At 36.0% G+C, this 27481-nt stretch overlaps 1 protein-coding gene across 6 annotated transcripts in view; it reads right to left on the bottom strand.

Moving 5' to 3' along the window:
• The window catches only part of nej (nejire), a 71972-nt gene that overhangs the window by 22127 nt on the left and 22364 nt on the right, over positions 1-27481 (bottom strand). For 5 of the 6 annotated variants that reach the window (XM_067785852.1, XM_067785855.1, XM_067785851.1 and 2 more), the window contains exons 6-9: positions 9515-13645; positions 8149-8438; positions 7927-8084; positions 978-1088 (exon numbers count right to left, since the gene is read on the bottom strand). In XM_067785852.1, coding sequence (XP_067641953.1) covers positions 978-1088; positions 7927-8084; positions 8149-8438; positions 9515-13645 — 4690 coding nt within the window. The remainder of the gene's footprint in view (positions 1-977; positions 1089-7926; positions 8085-8148; positions 8439-9514; positions 13646-27481) is intronic. The other variant, XM_067785856.1, reaches the window with a different exon arrangement.

Raw genomic sequence — 27481 nt, 5'->3', positions numbered from 1 at the left:
TGTATTATTTACTAAATAATCAGGTTTTTCGTGTTTTCCAAAATGTTATATATATAAAAAGTGGGCGTGGTTATCATCCGATTTCGATCTTTTTCAATACCAATCTATTCTGGGCCCAGATAAGCTAGTGTACCAAATTTGGTGAAGATATCACAATATTTACTAAAGTTATCGTGTTAACGGACAGACGGACGGACGGACATGGCTCAATCAAATTTTTTTTCGATACTGATGATTTTGATATATGGAAGTCTATATGTATCTCCCTGCAAAAATCGCGAGTACTCCATGCATGCATGTATTGAGTACTCGCTATGGACTAACCGAGTGCTCCAAAATTAACCACAATTCATACAAAAAATATGGTCCAATTAACATTGCGATGTCCTAGGACAGGACCATACACTCCAGCTCCGCATTACATCAGAGTAATCCATGGAGTACCCACAGTCCAATAAACATCGTGTAGTGATTACAATCGTTAAAAACGAGCAATGATCGGCTTACAATATGATCGTGTAGAAACATGAGTTGGTCCATTGCTGCATTACAGTGGAGTATAATGGTAAGTACTCCAGTGGACCACATGATCCAACGATTTTTGCAGGGCTCGATTCCTTTATGTCTGTACAACCAACCGTTATCTAATCAAAGTTAATATACTCTGTGTGCAAAGCACGCTGAGTATAATTACTTAAAAAGGAATTAACATCTTTAATATAAACAATAACTATGATACAATATAGCTCCGAGGAGTTTAGGACCGAGGTTTTTCTTTTATGCTCCGGACACTTCGAGGTTCGAGAATTTCGATATCTTCCCAAACTTTTTTACCGGTGCCTTGGAAATGGTAGGCAAACACACTACCACCAGCATCATATGGAAGCCGCTAATTCACTCTTTGAATACAATTTTGAGAAGTAACTATTGTTTTCGGTCCCTACTAATTATCGAATATTTATATATATTTTACTTACGTTTGCGACTGCTGCGGATCATCACCCAAAGTAACTGTGTCTCCTTGTATATCGTTGAAGCATTTTTGGCAGAACGTATATCTGTTTGAGGCAACACCATAATCCTTTAGACTTTAGTATTTACAAAACCAACAATTTTATGAGTTTTAAAAATAAATATATAATAGATATATATATATATATATATATATTTATATCGTGTGGTTGTTGTACAAATGTAATTTATCGCATCCCAGGCGCCATGTTAAATTTTAAGAGTATTTTGTGTTTTTACATGGAGAATGTGTGTAATCGTGTCCAATAAATTTTTGTATAACAATTGCAAGAGTTATGTGCATGTCCATAAGTAAATTGTAAGTAATAGCACAAACAAAGGGTGGTGAATAATAAGGCGTTTGGATAAGCAATTATTTGGCAGACAGCAAGTTTCGAGTTGTTAGATTGAAATAGTAAGCGATCAGCATTTAACAATACGGCAACAGCGACAGCGTGGTTATGAAAAAATTTTGGTTTTTGTTGTTATTACACATAAGCAGATTTATACGAGCATGATGATTTTAAATTGGTCGATGTGGATGTTGATGGATGGTTTAAGTTGGTGGTTGGTCGATTTTTTTTTATTTAATTGATTTTGGTTTTTTTAATTAGAATAGCGTTTTGATTTTTTTTTTTTTTTTGTTAAAGAACGTTATATAGACGCACACAAAAAACCAATACCACAAGAATTTTATATTTTTTTATGGATTATGCAAAGGAATAGAAGAAAACAAAAAACAACAAGGTTCATATTAGAATTATTTTGTTACAAACTATAATCAAAGAAAATTTTACTACTAAACAACTCTACATATGTACGACGGTTGCTATTTATATTTTGAGCCTTGCCAACCTAATTGTTTGCCGGCGCCATCTGACGTTTTCAATTGAAAGTTTGACGTTTTTAAGCATAAGCTTCTTCAGAAAATTTGGCAATTTGAGCACAACTTGCGTTGCTAACAGTAACTTAAAAATTTTATCTCAGCGAAAAAATGGAATTAACTCGTGAAAATTTTTGTGCGATGATTTTTTACGACTTTCGACGTGGATTATCAAAACAGGAGTGCTTTGAACAACTTACTTCCACTTTTGACGATGAAGCCCCCCATCCTTTGCCACTGTGAAACGCTGGTATAACGAATTCCATCGTGGCCGCCGTTCGCTCAGGGACGAAATTCGTGCAGGTCGTCCAAAATCAGTTGTTGTGCAACAAAACATTGACGCTGTGCGCAAACTTATATTGCAAGATCGTCATACGACTTAACGTGAGATTGAGGCATCTCTGGGCATTAGTATGACGAGCATCAATAACATATTGCATGAACATTTATTTAGCTGCGAAAAAAAATTTGTTCGCGTTGTATCCTGCATAATTTGACAAAAGCTCAAAAAGATGCTCGTGTCAATTGGTGCAAAGAAATACAATCGCGGTGCATCCAAAGTTGTATATAACATCTACACAGTTGACGAATCTTGGATCTATGCGTATGAGCCCGAAACAAAACAGCAATCCACTATATGGGTCTTCCAAGATGAGCCAAATCCGACAAAAGTGATTCGTGCGCGAAGCACTTCGAAGAAAATGATGGCCTGTTTCTTCGCAATAACTAGACATGTGGTTACCGTGCCATTAGAGCAACGAAGAACGGTGAATTCCGAATAGTACACAACCATTTGTTTGCCAGTAGTGTTTGGTGAAATACGGAAGAAGAAGCGGCAGCGAAGGATCATTCTTCATCATGACAATGCCAACTCTCACACATCGGCTGAAACAACCGTATATTTGACTGTCCAAAACGTCGAATTAATGAGTCACCCTCCGTACAGCCCTGATTTGGCGCCAAATGTTTTCTTTTTATTTTCGCAAATCAAGAATAAATTGCGTGGCCAACGTTTTTCTGAAGAAGCCGTTGATGCATTCAAAAACCATGTTTTGGAGATACCTCAATCGATGTGGAAATAGTGCGATGAAAATTGGTTTGAACGCATGCAAAAGCGTATTGATTATCATGGAGAATACTTAGAAAAACAATAAAGCCATTTTCGAGAATAAATTACTGTCTTTTCATTATTAGGCTCAAAATATAAATAGCAACCGTATAAAAAATAATTATGTATGCATGTATGTTTTTATGTGCAGCTGCTGCTAGATTCTTGAGAATAAACTTAAACAAAAATCATGTTATGATTTATAAATTTATATCTCTATTTACTAATTGGCTTGGTTTATTAAGCTTTAAAGTGCATGCAGGCATTTTTTATTTAAGGCTAAGGCGGTAAGTAATACGTATTTATTTTAAGGGATTTAAACTTAACAGTTAAATAATTTTATGCTCAGCTGTGTTTTTCGGTAGTTTGTAGCAGTATAAATCACGACTTTTAATAAACTTAGGTTTATGAAATGGTTTTCCAGTGCGAGTTTAAGTTAACTAGAGTTTAAACCGGCCGCTTTTGCTGCTTTAAGTGAGATGGGAAGCATCAAAAATTGCAGGGTTAAAATCTAACCAAGTTTAACTGCAAAAGACATTGTTGATCCATAAGCAAAAAAATAATTTCCTCGTTTTTCGAGGTTAACCTTCAAGAGATGGCTGAGTGCTTCCAAAGTTCGACATGGGACTTCATAAAATTTTTTATTTATTGAACTTAAAAACTAGCAAGTAAAGGTGTCTAAGTTCGGGTGTAACCGAACTTTATATACTCAACGTGAGCTTCAATTGCACATTTCATTTCAGATAAATTACTTTTCTACATAATACGTGGCACCACCCGTTTAAAAAAATGTCTCCCCATTTCCTCTTAAATAAAACTTGATAAGTGAAATATCATTGATTCAAGACTATTTTTTGCTAAGTTATAGCTTATTTTATTCGTCCACGACCCTTTTAAAAATCTTTTATATAAAAGCGGGCGTGATCCTTAACCGATATCGTCCATTTTTACTAGAAATATTTTCTACTATAGGGAAAATCTGTGCACCCAATTTTATTACGATCCGTTAATTTTTCTTCGAGTTATGGCTCCCGAAACATAGAAAATTGCTTAGTCATAAAAGGGGCGGTGCCACACCCATTTTTTAAATTTCCAGTTTTTTCCCATTTATTGTTATAAATGCACTTGGGGAATGAAATGCCATTGATATAAAGCTCTTTTTTGCAAAGATATAGCTTATTATTTTCGTCCAGGACCCTTTTAAAAATCTTTTATATAAAAGTGGGCGTGGTCCTTAACCGATTTCGTTAAGTTTTCTTCAAAACATTCCTTATAGTAAAGGCAACCTCTCTGCCGAATTTTGCTACGATAGGTTTAACGATTTTTGATTTCTGATTAATAATGTTTGTAAAATTGATTTTATCACAAGTGGGCTTCCGCGCCCATTTAAAATTTTTTTTTTCTCATTTTTATCAAGAGTCTCAATATCAGTTCACACGTTAAATTTCAACATTCTAGGTGTATAATTTACTAAATATTCAGGTCTTTTGTGTTTTCCAAAATGTTATATATATAAAAAGTGGGCGTGGTTATCATCCCATTTCGCTCATTTTCAATACCAATCTATTCTGGGTCCAGATAAGCTCATGTACTAAATTTGGCGAAGATTTCTCAATATTTACTCAAGTTATCGTGGTAACGGACAGACGGACGGACGGACATGGCTAAATCAAATTTTTTTTCGATACTGATGATTTTGATATATCTATCTATATCTAACTCGTTTCTTTTATACCTTTACAACCAACCGTTATCCAATCAAAGTTAATATACTCTGTGTGCAAAGCACGCTGAGTATAAAAAAATGAAAAATGCTGCCGCTTATATTAGCTTCACTTGTATGTAGCTTATCTGTAACTCTCCAGGCTAGGCGCCAATCATTGGAGTGGTTAAATAACTCGCTACAAAACGAGTTGTGCTTAATAGCGGAGACACGGACCTCTGTGCTACGGTGCTATCAACATCAAATGTCTTAGTGGATTGTAGATACTAAAACGACACCATATTTGCGTGTTTTTTAGTTTTTTTTTATTTATATTATTTCTTATTTTGGTGGTATAGTAATTTTATTTTCTTTTCATATAACAGGTTAATATTGTAAGGCCCACTTTCAGAACGGCAAGTTATCTTATTTCAAAAAACAGTCGAATTCATATATTTTCGGTACAATGCCAAAGTCACGAATGTACCATTTTTGTTTAACGAAATATTATATATGTCAAATTTTGCAAAGCCGAAACAACAAATGTGCATTTTTTTGAAAAAAAAAAAAAATTAAAAATCATGTTTCAATTAACATTACTCAGTGGTTTACAAAAGTAAACCTTCCAATAGTGGTTGGAAAATGCAAAATTAAATCTCTATGAATTAAATCTCTACTTTTAACAATGTCTTACGCGTTTTTCTCAACACATCAAATATGCACAATCGTGCCTTTGGCATTGGACCGACGCTATGTCATAATCCTATATAGCTATAGAAATCAAATATCGCGGAAAAATCATTGTGGCAAGAATAAAATGACAATTGGGTTCACATTACCTTATCGAAAACAAAAACATTTATCCTCAATATATCGACACTCTGATGTTTGCGAGTGTAAGAAGTATGTAGTAGGAATATAGAACAATAACATTTAAAAAAAATCCACTGTGCTGAGTGGAATATCATCTTTTCTCGGCTGCCGTTTCGAAAACGACATATCTCAGAAAACGTTTGAATAACGCCCTATTTCAGAATTCAATACTGCCCCTATTACCGTTTACAACTCAACTTTGGTTGGGTTGAAATTTCGCAATTTGGTATTACAGATTACAACTCAACCTGTCAAAAAAAATGTCGGTTAAGTTGTGTAGTCTAACAACTTTTAGTGGCATTACCGTTTACAACCTTGTGTTGGTGTATTTGTCAAAGACGTCAAAATCTTACAACTGATTACTAGCAGTTGTCTCATACAATTTTGCTGTTGTTTTGAAAAAAGGTAACGTTTTACAAGACGGTCCACCACCTAATTTTTAACAAAAATTTTCAAAGTTGGTATCAAAAGACACGTTTCGACCTCCGATTTTAGAATCCGAAAATAATAATTAAAAATTTAATTTCTGTCATCTCATTTCTGCTCAAATTTCCATGTGGTTGTTGTATTTTGCCTGTTTTTTTGTACACACTAATGCAGAAAGGCGTTGGATGCACCCAGGGTTATTTTTACAAATCGCAGCCGAAGGCCGCCAACGCTGAAAGATGTTCTGTGCAAAAAAACTATGGATCGGGCCTCATATTTCAGAACCTCTCGGGGCCATTTTGTGTGTTTTTGTAAATAATTTTCGACAGAAATAAAATTTTTAATTTCCGCTTTCGAATCCTAAAAACGGAGATGGAAACATGTCTTTCGATACCACCTTTGATAAGAGTTAGATGGTGCACGGTCTCATAAAATGTTACCGAAAAAAAAAACAAAAAATTTAAAACCGGTAGTTAAACCTTTTTTAATCAAACAATAATCAACAATTTTGTACACATATATAGAAAAAAACAACGTTTAAACGAAGGATTAAATTGAATAACTTTTTGACTTTATGGAGCGACATTCCGAAGTTGGACGAGGCTGGTCGCAGTTCGGATGCAGCCAAAATAGGTCAAATTATGTGAACGTGAGTCCCATTGATACTAATCACTACTCCTAGGAATCCTGTGTTAGAGTAAAATATAATTTTTGCTGTTTCGGTTTTAATCCAATTCGCACAAATATGCTCCTCAATAATATCTAAAACCAGCCCAACACCAAAATCATTACCACAGCATTTTGATAGCTGCCATCAGCAAGGAATCTGAGTGTGGCGCATAATTTTAAAATAGGGGTAAAGCCTTCCCTCGAACGCGTTTGCGGAAATGGTCCTTAATTGTGTTTAGTAATGAGCAAAATGCTTCCTTTCAAATCTGCGAAATAACTTCATTGGAAGCTCATCATTTGTCACTTGAACATTATGTTACTTGGTGCTTGGTAGTTCCAAGGGATTGGAATGATCACGCGAATGTTTTTCGTATTCGCGACATATCAATCATCAACATTTTTGTCATTATTTAGATTTGATATAATATCCGTTTTGCTTTTAATTACAAAATCACTTATGCAAATGCTTAAATTTTCGTCACAAATTGATCATCTGCATTTATCTGTCAAATCATCACTTTCTTAAGTTGGCACCATCAATTCAACTTCAACTGAAATAAGTTGTACTTCGTAATACCAAACAGGAGTTGAGTTGTTTTAATTACAACCCAACTAAGGTGAGTTGTTAACCGTAATAGGGGCATACATTTTGACACTTGGGTATTTATGAAACAAATCCTGAGATATGCCGTTCTCCGACCGAATTCTGAAATAGGGCGTTTATGAAACAAATTCTGAAAGAGGAAGTTTTCTGAGCTGGGCGAAAAACGCATTGTTAAAGTTAGTGCAATCAACTTTCAACTTTTAAAATTTTTTCGAAACACTATTATTTATTACAGTTTTATTTGGGTTAACATAGAGTGAGCTTAATTGATTTTTTGCCTTTATACCATTACAAACCACCGTTCCAGGAGAAAAAAGTTTATAATGACATATAAAATATAGCCAAACTTTCTGCTTTAAATACACTATAATTTCTAAAATTAGAAGACAATTCATCTCTCTTTACTTTTCTCTGCTTGCAATACTACAAATAAATATTGACGCTGCGGCAACAAAAACAAATATTTTATGGTTATTTTTTTCTTACGCAAAATTTTATTGTATACTGGAAGTTGTGCAAAAAAAATACACTGCCAAAAGTTCTCAAAAGTAACTAAAAAACATCTCTTTTGGTTGTGGTAGCGTCGATGTATATGAACAAACATTCAATTATTTCTTTTTTTTTTAAACATAATTACAACTTTTACATACCTATTTTGGTAGCTGTAATACTTGGCGTCACGTGGTATGGTGCAAAGTTGCTTTCCATAGCAACATAGCACCTGTGGATTAAAGGTGTATTTTCGTCCACAGCAGTATCCTAAAGCTTGCATAACTGGGTCAATTTCTTGTTCAAATACTTCGGATAGCTATAGATAAAATTTTCATAAAATAAGTTTTTAAATTCTGATGGCAAGCTGTGCAGATATTTACCTTTGTACAGTAACGATAAACACGCGAAGTCTTACGATTGTACAGCCAAGCGTTATCAAACATAAGCCACACATCATCGACATATTCCCATGGATCATTGTATTTGCCACTCATGAGATTGTTTCGTACGGTACCTAAATCCATAGGCTTCTTAACAATATCAAAATAGTCTGGTATACCAAGCATTTGCGGATCCACTGGACAACGGAATGGTGCAGATTCCGGTTCATGGCGTATCAATTTATCCAATGTTGGTAACAATGCTTGTTTTAGCTCTTCGGGATTAAATACTGGAATGGATTTGAAATGAGTTTATTACACATACCATACAGGGGCATACACCTGCGAGTAACAAAAACAGCAGCAAAAATGATTTGCAAGTTTATCAGTTTTGAAGTTCTTTTTTTTTCAATCCATCATTCGAGTCTAACAAAGTGTAAGTTTGAAATCTCTTCAATTTGCATTAATGCTTAGCATTTTTTTGTTTTTTCAAGGTGGTTTCTTTTCTATATGGAATAAAAACTAAAACATCACATGAAAAAAATTAACAAAAGTCTATGTGAGTTTTCAATGACTTCAAATTTATGCTCGTGTTAAACTAAAATTGGATTACAAGATCATTCCAAAAAAATTTCGAAAATTCTTAAAAAAAAATTTGAAACGTCTATGCAGATTTTTAAATCATCTCAAATTTTGTATACACTTAATTCCTTCAAACTTTTGCTAGAATTAACAAAAATAAAAAAAGCTGAAAAAAAATGATAAAATTTGATAATAAATTTTGCTTATTTTCTTGTTTTATTTTATTTATTTATTGCAACGAAATTAGCATAATAAGATATGCGGTCTTTTATAGCATAATAAAAATAAGCAGAAAAATTTATTTGAAAATTTTGTCACCTATTTAATTTTTTTAATTAAATAAATAACGAAAAAACTCGAAAATGCGATAAGTTTGAAAATTTCAAATTTTTATTTTTAGTTTTAGAAAGCTTTTTGAGAAGCATTTCTGTAGTTCAATTCAGTCTCAAAATTTCCGTTGATGTGTGACCATTTTTACGAAGGATGTTTCAGGTTTTCATCCATACAAAGCGTGAGTTATTAATTTTTATTTATAATATTTTGGAGTTATTTATATAAAATTTATTAAAAACATCCGATTGGAAACTTTAATTTTCAAATTCTTTCCAAAAATGTTCAAAATATATTTACATATCTTTCCTGAGTAAATGCAGCATTTTTTAACCAAGCGAAAAGAAAGAAAATAACTGAGAATATTTGCAAATCATTTTTGTAATATTTTTACACACAGGTGTATTATTATATGCATCTTAATTGGAAATAAAATTAGTCATGCTCAACTTACCACATTTCTTCTTTTTATCACCAGCATTCGGCATCAACGGTTCTGGCACAACAGGTTTGGTTTCAGACTTTACTTTAGTATCGCCATCAGCACTTGATTTTGCATCATCTTTATTATCGGATGTACCAGCATTTCCACCCACACCATTTGCACCGCTATTGTCATCAGTGTCCATGGGTTCAGTTTTAATCAAAACATCGCCATCTTCAGTCTTTATTTCCACTTTCACATTAGTGCCATCATTATTTACATTTTTACCAACACCTGCCGAAGATTGTGTGTCCATTTGGGAATTGTCGCCAGCACCACCACTACCATCTTCCATATATTCTTTTTTGATATCATCTTCTTGTTTGATTGAATCGAGTTTACCTTTAGAAGCATTACCACACTCACCACCAGAATCCACACTAGGTGAGGGTGGTGTTTCATCGTTATCACGTGCCGCTGCTTCTAATGCGGCCATTTGTGATGAAAGATTGCTACTGGGCAAAGGGCGTGAACTCATCACAGTAGATGTTGAGGTAGTTGTGGCTGCTGCGGAGCTATTATTGCTACTGTTACCGTCTTTACCTATCGATATTTGTTGTTGTTGCTGCTGTGATAGTGTCGTCGGACCATTGCTACTATTATTGGTGACTGTATTGGAAGATGTACTCGCTGATATTGGTATACTAAGAGTAGTTGCTGATGTTGTTGGAATTGTTTTTCCAGTGTTGCTTATTTGTACGCCACCACCAGTTGACGCAACAGTAACATTAACCGAAACCGATGTACTACCAGCACCAGTTGTTGTCGCCGATGCTGGAGATGGTGCCATAATGGGAGGTGTACTGCTTGCGCGCTCACTCAATGGTTGCATTAGTGATGTCACTGAGGGCGGATTATTAGAAGGCGTACCAATTGGGCCGTTTGTTACAAAATTAGGTGATGGGCTTGGAGCTGCAACCATGCTGCTGCCGGTTGTTGTGTTGCAACCTCCAGTTGTAGTATTTACACCACCCGCACTAGCGCCGACTAATGAATCAAGACTTGTGGGTGTTGGCGGCATATTACCGACTGAAGCGACACTTTGTTTTTGTTGTTGGTGTTGTGGTGTTTGTTGTTGCTGTTGCGACATAGGTGAAGGGAAAGGGTTCTGTTGTGCCTGCTGTTGCTGCGCTTGTTGTTGTTGCTGCTGCATTTGTGCAGCGGCATTATTATAGGGTGATTGTGGCAATAGCATACCACTTTGTTGCTGCTGCTGCTGCTGCTGCGCTTGTTGTTGTTGTTGTTGCAGCAGCCTTTGTTTCATAATTTCCGTAAGTTGTTGCGGGTTTTGTGTACCATTAGCGCTATTTGCGTTGATAAACTGTTGTTGACCCGATACAGGGCTTGTCAACACATTAACGACACCGCCACCAGCACCTGCTTGGCCAGGTTGCATTCCTTGAACACCAAATGGTGATAAAACGGGATTTTGCACGACCATATTTTGTTGCGTAGAAGTTGGCATAACACCCATACCGCTGTTAGGACTGGGTCCCGGTGGACCAACCAATAAATTACCTTGCTGTTGTTGTGGAAATTGCATACGCTGTTGTTGTTGTTGCTGCTGATGCATGGCGAGCAAGTTACCTCCAGGCGAGTGGGTACGTACGATATTTTGGCCAGCCTGTCCAGGCATCATACCAACGTTAACAGGTCCTTGTGCTCGCAATTGTTGCGCCATCATACCAGCCGCACCTAATGGCACACCCTGCCCACTTCCACCACTTATAGGACTAATCATTGGTCGGATTTGCGTTTGTTGCTGCGCTTGTGGATGCCCAGGTGGAGGCTGTTGCCCAACTGGCCCAACATTACTCGGTCCTGGCACTTGTCCTGTCGCCGCCCCTCCTGTGCCTTGTTGCTGCTGTTGCATTATTAACATTTGTTGTTCTTTTCGTTTGATTCGTTTCTCTTCCAGCTCCTTTTGAATCTTGTAGATTTTTTCGGCAAGTAAATGATAATATTCTGAACGTGATTTAGCTGCCTCGTACATATCTTTCTCTACTTTTTCAGCATAGGAAACTAAATTTGCCATTCGTTTATCGGCCATGGTTGTAGGATCCGATGTTGGGAAGATTGCTTGTACAAGTTTGTGAACAAGATGTTTACGCAAATCAGCAGTTACTGATTCGCGCCAGTCTCTTTCTTCAGTGCCTGCACTATTGTTTGTGCCCCCATTGCCAACTTGTGAGGAGGAAGTTGAGCAGCCCGGCGCATTATTACCGGGAGCACCTTGATTGGCAACCATGTTGTTTCCGCTGCTAGCACTTGTACCAACACCTGGACCACCTGCATTTCCACCACTACCTACAACACCACCTGGCCCGCCACTTGCGGTGCCAGTTACAACCGTAGCATTTGCCATTGGAACATTTTGTGATTGCAGTTTCATTTTTAACTCATGGGCGCTAACAAAAAATCTAGGTTGTGGTGGTAAATTTCCCCCACCACCGCCTAAGTCGCCTGTGTTGACAGTGCCACCACCGCCTAATTGTGAATTGGTGAATGTCGCACTATTATTAAAGTTATGCACGTTCACTGAAAGTGGAATGTTTGATTGTTGTTGTGGTTGTGCAGTATTTTGTTGTTGTTGCCCGACATTATTGACATTCGGACCGCCAATTAAGCCTGCCAATTGTGGATTATTATTATTATGACCGCCACTAGCACCGCCCTGCAAAAGTACTTGTTGTTGTGCATTTTGTTGTTGTTGCTGCATGCCACCATCCGCTCCGTTATTACCGCCAATCATCATGTTATTGCCCATAAGAGTAGCGTTAGGCCCACCCGGCACACCAACCGCTGCAGACATAACTCGCACAGGCGGCCCACCTCCCGGCATGCGTATACCTTGCAATTGTTGTTGTGTATTCACTGCATTATTTTGCAGCATGTTGGCACCTGGTCCTGCGTTGGAAACTGCACCCTGCATACCCAAACTATCAAAACGACGTATCTCTTGATTTGGATTTTGTGCATTTTGTTGTTGCATTTGTTGCGCTTCTACATTCGTTTTCATACCCATTTGCTGTTGGTTTGGCACACCTGCCATACCGGTTTGACCGCCAGGACCGGTATTGATATTAGGTCCACCAGGATTCTGCTGTGGCATACCAGAATTTTGTGGTCCACCTCCACCAACCGAATTGCCGTCGGATTGCTGTTGCTGGGCTTGTTGTTGTTGTTGTTTAATAATACCTTGCAAAGGCTGGTTTGGGTTTGCATTCGCATTACCGCCACTGGCATTGTTATGAAAATTTTGTTGTTGTCTGAACGGAAAGCAAATAATACAATCTGAACGAGTGCAAGTCTTGTAATGCAGTAAAATTTGACGAGACGAGGTGCAATGTTGTACGCTACACTCTTTACTTTGTTTACAATTGGCCATATGCGCCAACACATCTTGCATGGACTTACAATAGGGAACTATGCATTTTTCACGATTTGGATTGAGCGATTCGCGCCGATTGCATTTGTGCGCATGTAGCAGTAGCACCAGTTGTTGTTGTATGTGTTTCTTGCGTTCTTCGGAGAGATGTTGACCGCCGCCACCGCCTCCGCTACTACCGGAACCACTGCCAGCACTACCACTGCCACTTCCACCAGCCCCACTACCACCAGCTTGTTGTGAAGTGCCTGGTTGCTGTTGTTGTTGCTGTTGCTGATGAAGTAACTGATTTGGTTGTTGTCCAGGCTGGGTAGGGCGTGGCCCCATGTTTGGTCCTCCCATTACTCCACCTTGTGCATTTTGCTGTTGATTTGGACCCATTTGTTGTTGCTGTTGTTGTTGTGGGCCACCTACCAACCCGCTTGGGGCACCATCATTACCTACGCCAGCCATTCCTATAGGTACACCCGGACGATTACCCTGCTGCATGGGGTGAACGCCGCCACGTTGTGCCATTTGCTGGGCTAATAGTTGTTGTTGTGGATTATTTGGATTAACATTGAGTCCACCTTGTGGACCACCAGGTCCACCATAATTGCCAACCGCGTTTCCATAGGGTCCATTAGGCCCAACAGCAACATTGCCGCCAACCATGTTTGCCATTTGAGCTGGACCACCGTACGTAAGATTGCCATTCAAAACATCTGCTCGCGCTGTGCATGTTTTATAATACAAATACGAGGATAAAATTAAATTTGTTGAAATGAATATGTATGTATGTATGTATATGTAAAAAATGAACAATAATTAAAATTGAAGTTTTTGTATTTAAAAAAAGCGACAAAAATCCACTGTCGGAGAAGAATTTTAGTATGTTACAGTAATACTTGGGGTAATCGCAGTTGCCCTTAACTCTTCCAACTGTTAACTTTCTATGTTTTTTACTCGCTCAGCCTTATGTTAAGCTGGCATCTCGGCTTAGCTCATTTTACTTCGCGCCGAAAAATATGATTTGTTGAAAAAGAAGTTCGATTTTTATTTATTTAATTACATATCTTCTTTTTTTATACTTTCAGCTGAAATTGTAGCGATTACGAAAAGCGCATAATCGGAAGTGGGGCGATAGGGTGCAGAAGGAAATTGTGGCTTTCTTCCGGGACGACATACCATCTGAATATGAACAAGTAAGGACGGGACTGTCTTCGGCTATGCCGAAGACTTCATACCTTTCATGAATGGGGCTGAACAATAAACTTATCCCGTTCGTAATCTCCGAATAATCGGATGTATAAGATAAGAAATATCTAGTGAACAGATCTACATACCTAAACGATTTTTAAGATAAATATAAAATAAAAAATAGGTAGATACTTTGTGTGAGGATGCAAAGTTTCAGGTTTTTTGTGGTCTGCGTGTAAAAACTATGACTACGAATCACGTATTTCAACAATATATGACGTAAACGTAACTATTTGATGAAATGTTTTGAATTTTGAAGCTTCTAGCCGTAAAAAAGGGTCAAAAAAATACAGTTTATATGGGGTATATAATATATGTACCACCGATCTCTATGATTTTTTCATTTGGTGAAATTTGAAGTTTCTAGCTGTTAAAATGGGGAAGAAATTGCGCAAAGTTTCTTATCTGAACAATCGGTTGTATGAGATATATACTATATATACAACCGATCTCTATGTTTTTTTCAGACAACAATATATGCTATATACGTAAGTATTCGGTGAAATTTGAAGCTTCAATCTGTTAAATTGGGTAAGATATTACAAAAATCCTCTTTTTCTGAAAAATCGGTTGTATGGAGGATATATGCTATAGTGGTCCGATCCGGTCGGTTCCGACAAATGTCTAATCGGACACCCGCTCACCAAATTTTATCAAGATATCTCAATAATTGAGGGACTAGTTTGCATAAAAACAGACAGACGGACAGACGGACGTGGCTAAATCAACTCAGCTCTTCAACCTGATTATGTCGGTATACTTAATGGTGGGGGTCTATCTATTTTCCTTTAAGGACTTACAATTTTCGGTTTCGTGACGAAATTAATATACCATTTCATTTTCATGAAAGGTATAAAAATACAATTAACACAAAAAGAATCTATGGGCGGCAAATTCAAAACGCTTTTGCTACACAGAAAATTTGAGAGTTCTTCGTTTCCTCATTTAAGAAGTTAACGATTTTAAATTTACACAAAAACAAGTAAAGGTGTCTAAGTTCGGGTGTAACCGAACGTTATATACTCAGCGTGAGCTTCAATTGTACATTTCATTTCAGATAAATTACTTTTCTACATAACACGTGGCACCGCTCGTTTAAAAAAATGTCTCCCCACTTCCTCTTACAATAAAACTTGATAAGTGAAATATTATTGATTTAAAGCTTTTTTTTTTTAATTTATAGCTTATTATTCTAGTCTACCACCCTTTAAAACTTGTTTTCTATCTAAGTTGCCATCGCCTTTAACCGATCCCGTCCATTTTTACTAGAAATATTTTCTGCTATAAGGAAAATTTGTGTACCCAATTTCGTTACGATCCGTTAATTTTTCTGAGAGTTATGGCAGCCACCGTGGTGTGATGGTAGCGTGCTCCGCCTACCACACCGTATGCCATGGGTTCGCACCCCGGACAAAGCAACATCAAAATTTTAGAAATAAGATTTTTCAATTAGGAGAAAATTTTTCTAAGCGGGATCGCCCCTCGGCAGTGTTTGGCAAGCGCTCCGGGTGTATTTCTGCCATGAAAAGCTCTCAGTGAAAACTCATCTGCCTTGCAGATGCCGTTCGGAGTCGGCAAAAAACATGTAGGTCACGTCCGGCCAATTTGTAAGGAAAATCAAGAGGAGCACGACGCAAATTGGAAGAGAAGCTGGGCCTTAGATCTATTCGGAGGTTATCGCGCCTTACAATTATTTTTATTTTTTTATGGCTCCCGAAACATAGAAAATTGCTTAGTCATAAAAGGGGCGGGACCACACCCATTTTCAAAAATTTTAGTGTTTTCCAATTTAATGTTATAACTCAATTTAGAAAGTAAAATTCTATTGATAGAAAGCTCTTTTCGCTAAGATATAGCTTATTATTTTCCTCTACGACCCTTTTAAAAATCTTTTATATAAAAGTGGGCGTGGTCTTTAACCGATCTCGTTCATTTTTTCTATAAATATTTCCTGCTATAGGAAAAATTTGCATACCCAATTTTATTACGATCCGTTCATTCTTCTTCGAGTTATGGCTCCCGAACATAGAAAATTGCTTGGTGATAACAGGGGTGGTGCCACTCCCATTTTTTTAAATTTTCCTATTTATTGTTATAAATCCACTTGGGAAATGAACTACCATTGATATAAAGCTGTTTTTTGCGAAGATATAGCTTATTTTATTCGTCCAAGACCCTTTTAAAATCTTTCATATAAAAGTGGGCGTGGTCCTTATAGTAAAGGCAACCTCTCTGCCGAATTTTGTTACGATAGGTTTATCTATTTTTGATTTATGATTAATAATATTTGTAAAATTGCTTTATCACAAATGGGCGGTGCCACGCCCATTTTAAAAAAATTTTCAAATTTTTATCTAGTCTCAATATCAGTCCACACGTAAAATTTCAGCATTCTAGGTGTATTATTTACTAAATAATCAGGTTTTTTGTTTTCCAAAATTTTATATATATAAAAAGTGGGCGTGGTTATCATCCGATTACGCTCATTTTCAATACCAATCTATTCTGGGTCCAGATAAGCTCGTGTACCAAATTTGGTGAAGATATCTCAATATTTACTCAAGTTATAGTGTTAACGGACAGACGGACGGACATGGTTCAATCAAATTTTTTTTCGATGCCGATGATTTTGATATATGGAAGTATATATCTATCTCGATTCCTTTATACCTGTACAACCAACCGTTATCCAATCAAAGTTAATATACTTTGTGTGCAAAGCACGCTGAGTATATGTAATTAGCTGTGCAAGATACATGGGGAAAAGATGCTAGACGTTAACTTTGACCCGTTGTGATAGCCCTTACTATTTTTATACTCAGCTGAGCAGAGTTCACAGATTATATTAATTTTGTTCGCATAACGGTACCCCGTAACGGCATAAACTAATCGGGATAGATATAGACTTCTATATATCAAAATGATCTGGGCGAAAAAAGAAATTCATTTAGCCATGTCCGTCCGTCAGTCTGTCCGTAAACACGATAACTTGAGTAAATTTTGAGGTATCTTAATGAAATTTGGTATGTAAGTTTGGCATTCATCTCAGATCGCTATTTAAAATGAATGAAATCGGACTATAACCACGTCCACTTTTTCGATATCGAAAATTTCGAAAAAGTGCGATAATTCATTACCAAAGACGGATTAAGCGATGAAACTTGGTAGATGGGTTGACCTTATGACGCAGAATAGAAAATTTGTAAAATTTTGGACAATGGGCCCATTTTTAAAAGATGGTAATTTAAAACTTTTGCAAGCTGTAATTTGGCAGCTGAGTATGTATTGTTCGGTTACACCCGAACTTAGCCTTCCTTACTTGTTAGATGTAAAATCAAGCATTTAAACTAGCAAAGCTTCGCCACATATCAAAGGAGAGGGTTACATTAAACATTGCTATTGCAATTTTTTGATTTTTTTTTTGAAATACATAGAATGCTTTATTCCACATTCAAAAACGGTCGTACGTTTTGACTTTTTATCACCCATGAATAAGGCTTCAAAAATCAATACTTAAATTACCGGTTATAATTAAAATATTTTTGTTCTATTATTTTTGCAATTTTTTATATTTTTTTTTATAATTTATATTATTTTTTTAATCATTATTATTTTTTTTTTAATTTTTATAATTTTTTTTATATTCTTATTTTTTTTAATTAATATTATTTTTAAATATTTTTTTTAATTTCATTATTTTCTTTAATTATTATTTGAATTTTTTTATTATTTTTGTTTTTTTAGTTTTTATTTTTTTTTTTAGTTTTTATTATTTTTTTTTTTGATTTTTGTTTCTTTTACATTTGTAAATTTTAATGAGTTATAGACGTCTTTTATGATAATTTGTTTAAATATTTAATTATTATGACAGTATAGCTATTCCTGCCAAAGATTTCAAAATATGCCTTTGTATTATTTTTTTTATTAGATATTGCTTCTTCCCGAGCTGAGATCGAACCCGAGTTGTCAGATTTCTAATCCCGCACCCCTACCTTAGGTTATGACTTCGTATGTGTGTATTAGAGGTTTACGCCGATCACTTTATCGTCGGCGGCGGCGTAGGCCGGTGTTCTTACTTTAAAAAGCTTGATTTTTCTTTGAAAAAAAAAAAAAATTTTGTTGTTATAAATAATTGTTATAAAAAAATAATAACTAGGAAAGGTTTTGTTTGTATGTATTTAAGGAAATCAACGTGTTGGCCATTTCGGAAAGATCCGGGGTTTTTGCTTTAAGATCTCGAAGACCGTTCAAAAATTTTCAGGAGTAGCTCTTGCTCGTTCGCTTACTCTAGAGAGGCTTCGAACCTAACCCCGGTCTTTGGAATTGGTACTGCTGCGTCTGCTGAAAAGAAATAGAGATACATAAAATGGTCACACTTTTGTCTGTATATCTATCGTGCAAAGCGTAGTCTCACCTAATAATCGTCGCGAACACAATTTTTTTAAATCATTTGTGGCTAATACCAAGGGCTGAAACTGTTATTCCTTTTATAATATAAGTCCTTGCAAAACTATTAATTTTGGACTTTAAATATATTTGGATCAAGATAAAAATTATTTTCGGATTTTTATTTTTTGAGTCCAATAGAACTAGTTAAACTCGGACTTTTAAAAATAAAGTTCGACTGTCTTGGCAAAGCTTTTGCTTCACCACTTTGAGTGTTCTTGTATATGTGCCTTGAGTATGTGCCTACGTATTCACATTTGTAAAAGGAGCCGTAAGGCGTAGGTGATATTAAAACTTGGTTGATAGACTATAATCAATGTGATTCACTCCAAGGGACTAATTTTGGATATGGCCGCCAACTTTAGGAAATGTCCAACATGGAGACTTTGGTGTTGAAGGATGAATTGTGAAATCACAATTAACATTTCAGACGCTATTGTATAGTTTCCCAAATAAACAATTTCAAACCCTTGTTGTTTTTGTTGTAGCAGTGCTTCGCCCCATCCAATAGGTGCGACCGATCACAAATTGTCATCAATATCCTCTAACGGGAGTCCAAGGAAACATGCTGTTTCAACAGGGGTGGATGCCAGATTAATAATTTTTTTCTTATTCTTATTCGTCCGGAAGAGTTATGCATCAGAGGCAATGTCAATGCACGATCAACAATAACGTAATAAAATCACTAAATCAACTAAGTGATCGAAATAAAAAAAATATCCAAAAAGTTGACGAATTGACTAAATGAAATATTTATAGGTTATGAATATGGCGCAAACCCAGCTTCTCAGTGAAAACTCATTTGCCTTCAGAGTTGGCGTAAAACATGTACGTCCCGTCCCGCCGATTTGTGTTTTTTTACTTTTTTATTTATTTATTCTTTTCCCCCTTTTTTTATTCATTTTATTTTATTTTTTTGTTATCATATTTAATTTTTATTTTTTTTTATTATTTAAGTACATATTTCATTTACTTTAACTTTTACTTATACCAATTGTTTTTGTTTTTATCGGCCTATTGATAAATTCGAGCTCAAGGCCAGAACACTAATTTTTTTCTAATGATAATTATTGTTATTAACCTTGAATCTTTTACTTAATCTTTATTAAATTTACTTTTTTTCCATCTGTTATTACATGGGTGCAAGCGATTGGTCTGTGCAGCAGTTGACGAAGGAGGGGTAATGATAGTGAAATAATGGATGATAACAATGCCGTTAGAAGCCATGACGGCAGTGAATTGCAACTGAAAATACGGGAATATAAACTGGTATTGCGAAGACGCCGACATGAAATGGAACTAGGAAGGCGTGAGAGAGAGAGGTTAGGCGCCCCAGTGGTTAGGGGGCTTAGAATATACTCGCGCTAGGTATGCCTATCGTAAGCGTCTAAAAAACCAAACTGATTCAAGGGGCTGTGTAGTAGTTCTCACATACACACGCGCATATGGCATCTGTAGTTTATAGCTAGCAAGTTTATAGCTGGTAACCAAGTAGAAAATTCTAGCAGAAGAAAAGTCTAGACATTTGGGCACAGAGTATAAAAGCAGCGAAAGCTGAGTACTCTGGACCAGTTTGAATTAAGCACGCTATTGGTTGTGAAGTTAAGTGTAATTGTGAAGTACTTTCAAGTAGTCTAATAAAGACCATTTTTTCATTATTGAATATTGGAGTTATTTATTCAACAGTTTAGCGATTCGAACGTTAGCAGAATATTTGGAATAATCGGAATTTCCCTAAATTCGTTACAATAGCTTCTCCAACCCAATTGCCAACCTCACCTACCCGTGGCGAATCGTATTTCATTAACAGCCGAGGCTCTGGCGACGGTATGGCCTAGAATATTTCTTGTGGTCATTCCAAATCGTTCCCGAGATGGTCGGGCTAGTACCTTTATGGTGCTTGTTACCGGAATCGTCGAGGAGTGTCTTTAATACAACAACCACAAAAACAAGTTAGAAGGGTTTTTACATTCAGTAGATTAGGGAATTACTCCTGTTCACACTTTTCACGTTGATCATAATGGGTCAATTGCCATCAACAAAGAAATTGTATGCTCATACTTTTGTTGTGGTAGGTGGTTTGGATTTATGCAACTAAGTCGACTCCTTAGTAGAGGTTATTGAGAAACTGCTTCGTCAAGCAAATATATTCACAAATCCTAGGTCCGTTGTTAGCGATAGAGGCACTGCATTTTCGTCGAAAGAATTTGTTAGCTATTGCACAGAAGAACAGATTCAGCATATACTAACAAACAACTTTTATACCCCGAGGTAACGTACAAATAGAAAGGGTAAATTGGACTTCTTTCAAAGTTATGTATTTGCACCAAAGCCACAAGAGTACTAAAACATCTTGGCAAAGCGTCTTGCTAAATACGAGTACACATCGAAGTACTAGTGCAACTCTTTTCAAACTTATGTTCGGTGTTGAAGCATACTTCAATGATGATCAAAAGTTAATGCCGCTGTTGGGGAATGGATGATTTGGTAAAGAAAGAAGCGACACAAGACTTCAGCCGCATGAGAAAACATTTTACGTCTTCAAGCAGAAAGTAAATGAAGTTTTGAGAGGAAACGAAAACGTCATAAAATGTACACATCAAGGGCCACGGCTGAAATTCATGCATATGTTCACTGGACCCTATCAAAGTCTAACATGTCTACGAAATGACAGGTATTTAACTAGGCCGAAGGACTTCTGAGCCACAGAAACAATGGAGCTGTGATAATGATGAGGACAAGTTTCGCAGTGACGAAGAAATCAATAATGATTTGAAATTAGGAAACAGATACTCGGGACGAGTATAGGTTGTATTATTATAACACTGTCTTTTGATATACTTGTTTTGGTATAACTACGAATTACTTATGTAGACCCTGAGAATTGTTTGATTTGAAACTGGATTCGTCTTCCATGAAAATTTTTAAGATTCAGATTTTTTGAAACAGTCAAATTGTACACCTCACCTTGATAAAGGAACTTAACTCTTCACATTAAAATTATCAGCATCAACAAAAAGTTTGATTTAGCCATGGCCTTCCGTCCGTTAACACAATAACATGAGTAAAAATTAAAAAAAAAAAATCTTTACGTTTAGTATCCATACTGGCTTATCTGAGCGCAGAATAGAGATGTATGGAAAATATGCATTATAACCAGGCCAATTTTTTCGATATTGAAAAATGGAAACAAAGCGATACTCCATTTTTAGTTGTTTTTTTTTTGAGGCTAAAAAATCCGGGTCAAAAAATTGTTCTAAGTTAAAGTTTATGGGATCCCGACGAATCATACATTCTTTTTTTTTCGGACCTTTTTCAAAAATATCAAAAAAAAAAAATAAGGAAATACTGGACTTTTTTTTTAGTTTTTTAATGGTTATTTATTCTCTTTATTTACTATTTTACTAATTTGTTTCCTTCTACTTTTCTGTTTTTCTTTCAAAGTTTTCCAATCTTTTTATTTGTGTTCTGTTTATTTTTTTTTTTTTTTCTTATTTGTTTATATATTTTATTTTTACTTTTTTATTTTCTTTACACATTTTACTTTAACTTTCCTTCTTGTTTTTGCATTTTCATGCTTTGATTTATTTTTAATTATATTTGTTTTTTTTTTTTTAATTTCTTTTGACTATTTTATTTGTTTTTTAATTCTTTTTGATTGCTTCTTTTTTTTCTAGGTTTTTTATTTTTAGTTTCTTTATAATTTTTTTTACGCTTTCATGTTTGTCCCCTCATTTCCATACGAATTTTTAACCCACGGAAGTCTTTTTCGGTAACTTCCCGTTGAGATAGACACTTGATACTTAGAACATAGTTGAGATCTGAGAGACATTACAATGCAAGTGACAAAAAATACGCTAGGTGGCGCACGGATCGAGATACACAGAAAATTAATTTTAAAATGGAAATTTTACGATCGACTTTTAACTTTCTTCTCGGTGATCCAGAGACTTGAAAGTTAGCATATAGTTTGCGAGTCGTTGGCACTACAATTCGTAGAAAACAAAATGCCGCCAGGTGGCAGACGAATCGAGATAAACGAAAATCCCTGAAAAAACGCAGGGAATCTTGCCATCGATTTTTGAGTAACTTCCCGGTGAGCTGGAGATATGAAACTTGAGCCGTAAGTCAGAACCCGGTGACAATGCAATATTTTATCAAAAAAATTTCGCTAGGTGGCACATGGATTGATATATTAGGAAAATTAATTTTAATTTGGGAATCTTTCAATCCATTTTTAACTAACTTTCCGGTTATCTAGAGACTTGTAACTTAGCACACAGTTCGAGACCCGGTGACAATACAATTTATAGAAAACAAAGTTCCGCTAAGTGCCGTGGTAATTGAGATAACTACAAATCCCTGAAAAACGAGGGATCTTGCGATCGATTTTTGAGTAACTTGCCGGTGAGCTAGAGACTTGAAACTTGGGCCATGAGTCAGCACCCGGTGACAATGCAATATTTTATCAGAACAAGTAAGGAAAGCTAAGTTCGGGTGTAACCGAAAATTACATACTCAGCCGAGAGCTATGGAGACAAAATAAGGGACAATCACCATTTAGAAAAATGAACTTAGGGTAACCCTGGAATGTGTTTGTATGACATGTGTATCAAATAAAAGGTGTTAATGATTATTTAAAACGTAGTGGGCCTCAGTTCTATAGGTGGACGCCTTTTCGAGATATCGCAATAAGGGTGGACCAGGGGTGACTCTAGAATGTGTTTGTACGTTATGGGTATCAAATTAAAAGTATTAATGAGGGGTTTAAAAGGGAGTAGCCCTTAGTTGTATATGTGAAGGCGTTTTCGGGATATCGAAAATGTTGACCAGGGTGACCCAGAACATCTTCTGTCGGGTACCGCTAATTTATTTATATATGTCATACCACGAACAGTATTCCTGCCAAGATTTCAAGGGCTTTTGATTTCGCCCTGCAGAACTTTTACATTTTCTTCTACTTAATATGGTAGGTTCACACCCATTTTACAATGTTTTTTCTAAAGTTATATTTTGGGTCAAAAAACCAATCCAATTACAATGTTTCATCTCTTTTTTCATATTTGGTACAGAATTATGGCATTTTTTTCATTTTTCGTAATTTTCGATATCGGAAAAGTGGGCGTGGTCATAGTCGGATTTCGGCCATATTTTATACCAAGATAAAGTGACTTCAGATAAGTACGTGAACTAAGTTTAGTTAAGATATATCGTTTTTGCGCAAGTTATCGTGTTAACGGCCGAACGGAAGGACAGACGGTCGACTGTGTATAAAAACTGGGCGTGGCTTCAACCGATTTCGCCCATTTTCACAGAAAACAGTTATCGTCATAGAATCTATGTCCCTACCAAATTTCACAAGGACTGGTAAGTTTTTGTTCGACTTATGGCATTAAAAGTATTCTAGACGAATTAAATGAAAAAGGGCGGAGTTACGCCCATTTTGAAATTTTCTTTTATCTTTGTATTTTGTTGCACCATATCATTAATGGAGTCGAGTTTGACATAATTGACTTTTATACTGTAGATATTAAATTTTTTGTTAAAATTTGACTTAAAAAAAAAATTTTTTTTAAAAGTCGGCGTGTTCGTCATCGATTTCGCTAATTTTTATTTAGCACACATATAGTAATAGGAGTAACGTGCCTACCAAATTTCATCATGATATCTTCAACGACTGCCAAATTACAGCTTGCAAAACTTTTAAATTACCTTCTTTTAAAAGTGGGCGGTGCCACGCCCATTGTCCAAAATTTTTCTAATTTTCTATTTTGCGTCATAAGGTCAACGCACCTACCAAGTTTCATCGCTTTATCCGTCTTTGGTAATGAATTATCGCACTTTTTCGGTTTTTCGAAATTTTCGATATCGAAAAAGTGGACGTGGTTGTAGTCCGATTTCGTTCATTTTAAATAGCGATCTGAGATGAGCGCCCAGGAACCTACACACTCTATCTCAAAATTTACTCAAGTTATCGTGTTTACAGACGGACGGACGGTCATGGCTAAATGAATTTCTTTTTTCACCCAGATCATTTTGATATATAGAAGTGTATATCTATCTGGATTAGTTTATGCCGTTACGGATTACCGTTATGCCAACAAAGTTAATATGCTCTGTGAGCTCTGCTCAGCTGAGTATAAAAAGTCCGCTAGGTGGCGCATGGATCGAGATATTAGGAAAATTAATTTTAATTTGGGAATCTTTCGATCCATTTCTAACTAACTTCTCGGTTACCTAGAGACTTGAAATTTGGCACTTAGTTAGAGGCCTGGTGACAATACAACTTACAGAAAACAAAGTTCCGCTAGGTGGCGTGCTAATTGAGATAACTACAAGTCCCTTAAAAACGAGGGGAATCTTGCGATCGATTTTTGATAACTTGCCGATGAGCTAGGGACTTGAAACTTGGGCCGTGTGTCAGAACCCGGTGACGATGCAACATTTGATAAAAAAAATGCCACCTAACGCGGATCGAGATAGTAAGAAAACAAATTTTAATTTTGGAATCTTTCTATCCATTTTTAACTAACTACCCGGTTACCTAGAGACTTGAAATTTGGCCCTTAGTTAGAGGCCTGGTGTCAATACAACTTATAGAAAACAAAGTTCCGCTAGGTGGCGCGCTAGTCAAGATAACTGCAAATCCTTTAAAAACGGGGGAATCTTGCGATCGATTTTCGAGTAACTTCCCAATGAGCTAGAGAAATGAAACTTGGGCCGTAAGTCAGAACCCGGTGCCAATGCAATATTTTATCAAAAAATTCCGCTAGATGGCGCATGGATCGAGATATTGCGAAACTAGTTTTAAATTGGGAATCTTGCAATCGATTTTTAACTAACTTCCTTCTAGAGACATGAAACCTGAAATATAGTTTAAAACTCGGTGACAGTGCAATGTTTGATCAAAGAATTTGAGCTACGCAACGCACAAGTCGAACTATTTAGAAAATTAGGCCATACCTTCATGGCTAGCCTACTGAGTGTTGCAGGCTTGCAGAATTCCACCTCGTTGAAGGCCCTACTCAATGCACATCCTTGCATACTTTTAGGCGACTTTCACCACGATTCTTTCAGACTTTCAGGCGTATGCGAATTTCACCACGAATTTCAGCTCAAATTAAGTGGCTAACAAACGAGGTGGAATCCTCTTGTTGTGATGCGAGGTGGAATTCTGTTGTTTTCGCCAGTGTTGCCAGCGAAAATCACACTACTTCTATTAAATCTTGCTGTTTTGAACAAATAAATAAAAAAAAAATAATAAATGTAAGGCGCGATAACCTCCGAAGAGATCTAAGGCCGAGCTTCTCTTCCAATTTGCGTCGTGCTCCTCTTGATTTTCCCTACAAATTGGCCGGACGGGACCTACATGTTTTATGCCGACTTCGAACGGCATCTGCAAGGCAGATGAGTTTTCACTGAGAGCTTTTCATGGCAGAAATACACCCTGAGCGCTTGCCAATCACTGCCGAGGGGCGACCCCGCTTAGAAAAATTGTCTTCTAATTTAAAAACTTTATTTCTAAAATTTTGATGTTTCTTTGCCCGGGGTGCGAACCCAGGGCATACGGTGTGGTAGGCGGATCACGCTACCATCACACCACACAGATCAGAATTTTCACTTAGGAATTGCTTAAATTACTAATCAAGGTTGCAATTGCCTTTTTGTAGGCAGTACTAAAAAATTTAAAATAAAAAGATGATAAAAAAATTTTAAGGACTACCTTTATAAAAATGGACCAAAAAATAGAAGGTAATTTTTCCTTTAATACATATTTAGTCTTGTTGAATTTTGACTAAAGAACTTTAACAATAGCTCTTTTAAAAGAATTTTGGGATTTAAAATTATAAAGGTAGAGCGCGTGTTTAAATTTTAAATAATCAATTAGTTAATCCCAAGTACATGGTTTGCCTTAAATTGAAAGATTGCGCTCCACCTTTATAGTTTTAAGTCCCAAAATTCTTTTACAAGAGCTATTGTTAAAGTTTTTAGTCAAAATTCAACAAGACTATGTCTGTATTAAAGGAAAAATTGCCTTCTATTTTTGGTCCATTTATATAAAGGTAGTCCTTAAAATTTTTATCATCTTTTTATTTTTAGTTCCTATTTTTTTATTTTTTTTCTCTGATATCTTACCTGTCAAATTTAAAAAATGAACACCTTTCTCGGACATACAAGCACTGCAATTTGTTATTGTTATTGAAACTTTAAAAACTTTGGAGCGATATAAACATTACCTTATTTGAAAAAGTTATATAAACTTATTTGCTTAGCAAAATTTAACATTTATATAGTCTGACGAAAAAACTTCAATTCCTTTTTACAAATGTCTCGATAAGTAAAAAAGTGGACTTGTGCCACTTTCAAAAGAAACCGGCTCATGTTATGTTAAAAATTTTTTTGTTTTAAATAGTTTTTGTTTGATGCACTTAATCAATAGTGATTTTCTCAATTATTACAGGGCGTTATGGTAGATCTTGCTCTATAATTCAACTACATACTAATATACAGCTTATAAATTTACTATTCAACTACAGATGGGTATAAAAACGTAGAAAACTTTGAAAACTTTCCAAATTTGAATGGCATGGATTGATTAATCGCAGCAGCATCAGATATTTCTTCATTTCTAATTACAAAAAAAAAAAAACAAGGCCGTCTAAATTCGGGTGAAACCGAAATTACATACCCAGCTGTACACTTGAAATGCGTGAAATTTTTAAAAATGTTAGGCGTAGCATAACCTGATTAAGGTTCAGTTGGTCTTACTTATGGTTATCAATAGAAATTTGACGCGTCCAACGCTTTTGATTGTCTGATCAACGCCCTAGATTGATGAGGAGTGTGAGGACTAGTACCTCGGA

The sequence above is a fragment of the Eurosta solidaginis genome, chromosome 4 (assembly GCF_040869045.1).
Source record: "Eurosta solidaginis isolate ZX-2024a chromosome 4, ASM4086904v1, whole genome shotgun sequence".
Taxonomy (NCBI): domain Eukaryota; kingdom Metazoa; phylum Arthropoda; class Insecta; order Diptera; family Tephritidae; genus Eurosta; species Eurosta solidaginis.
Note: the sequence above shows the minus strand (reverse complement) of the source record. Positions and strands in the feature narration are given on the sequence as shown.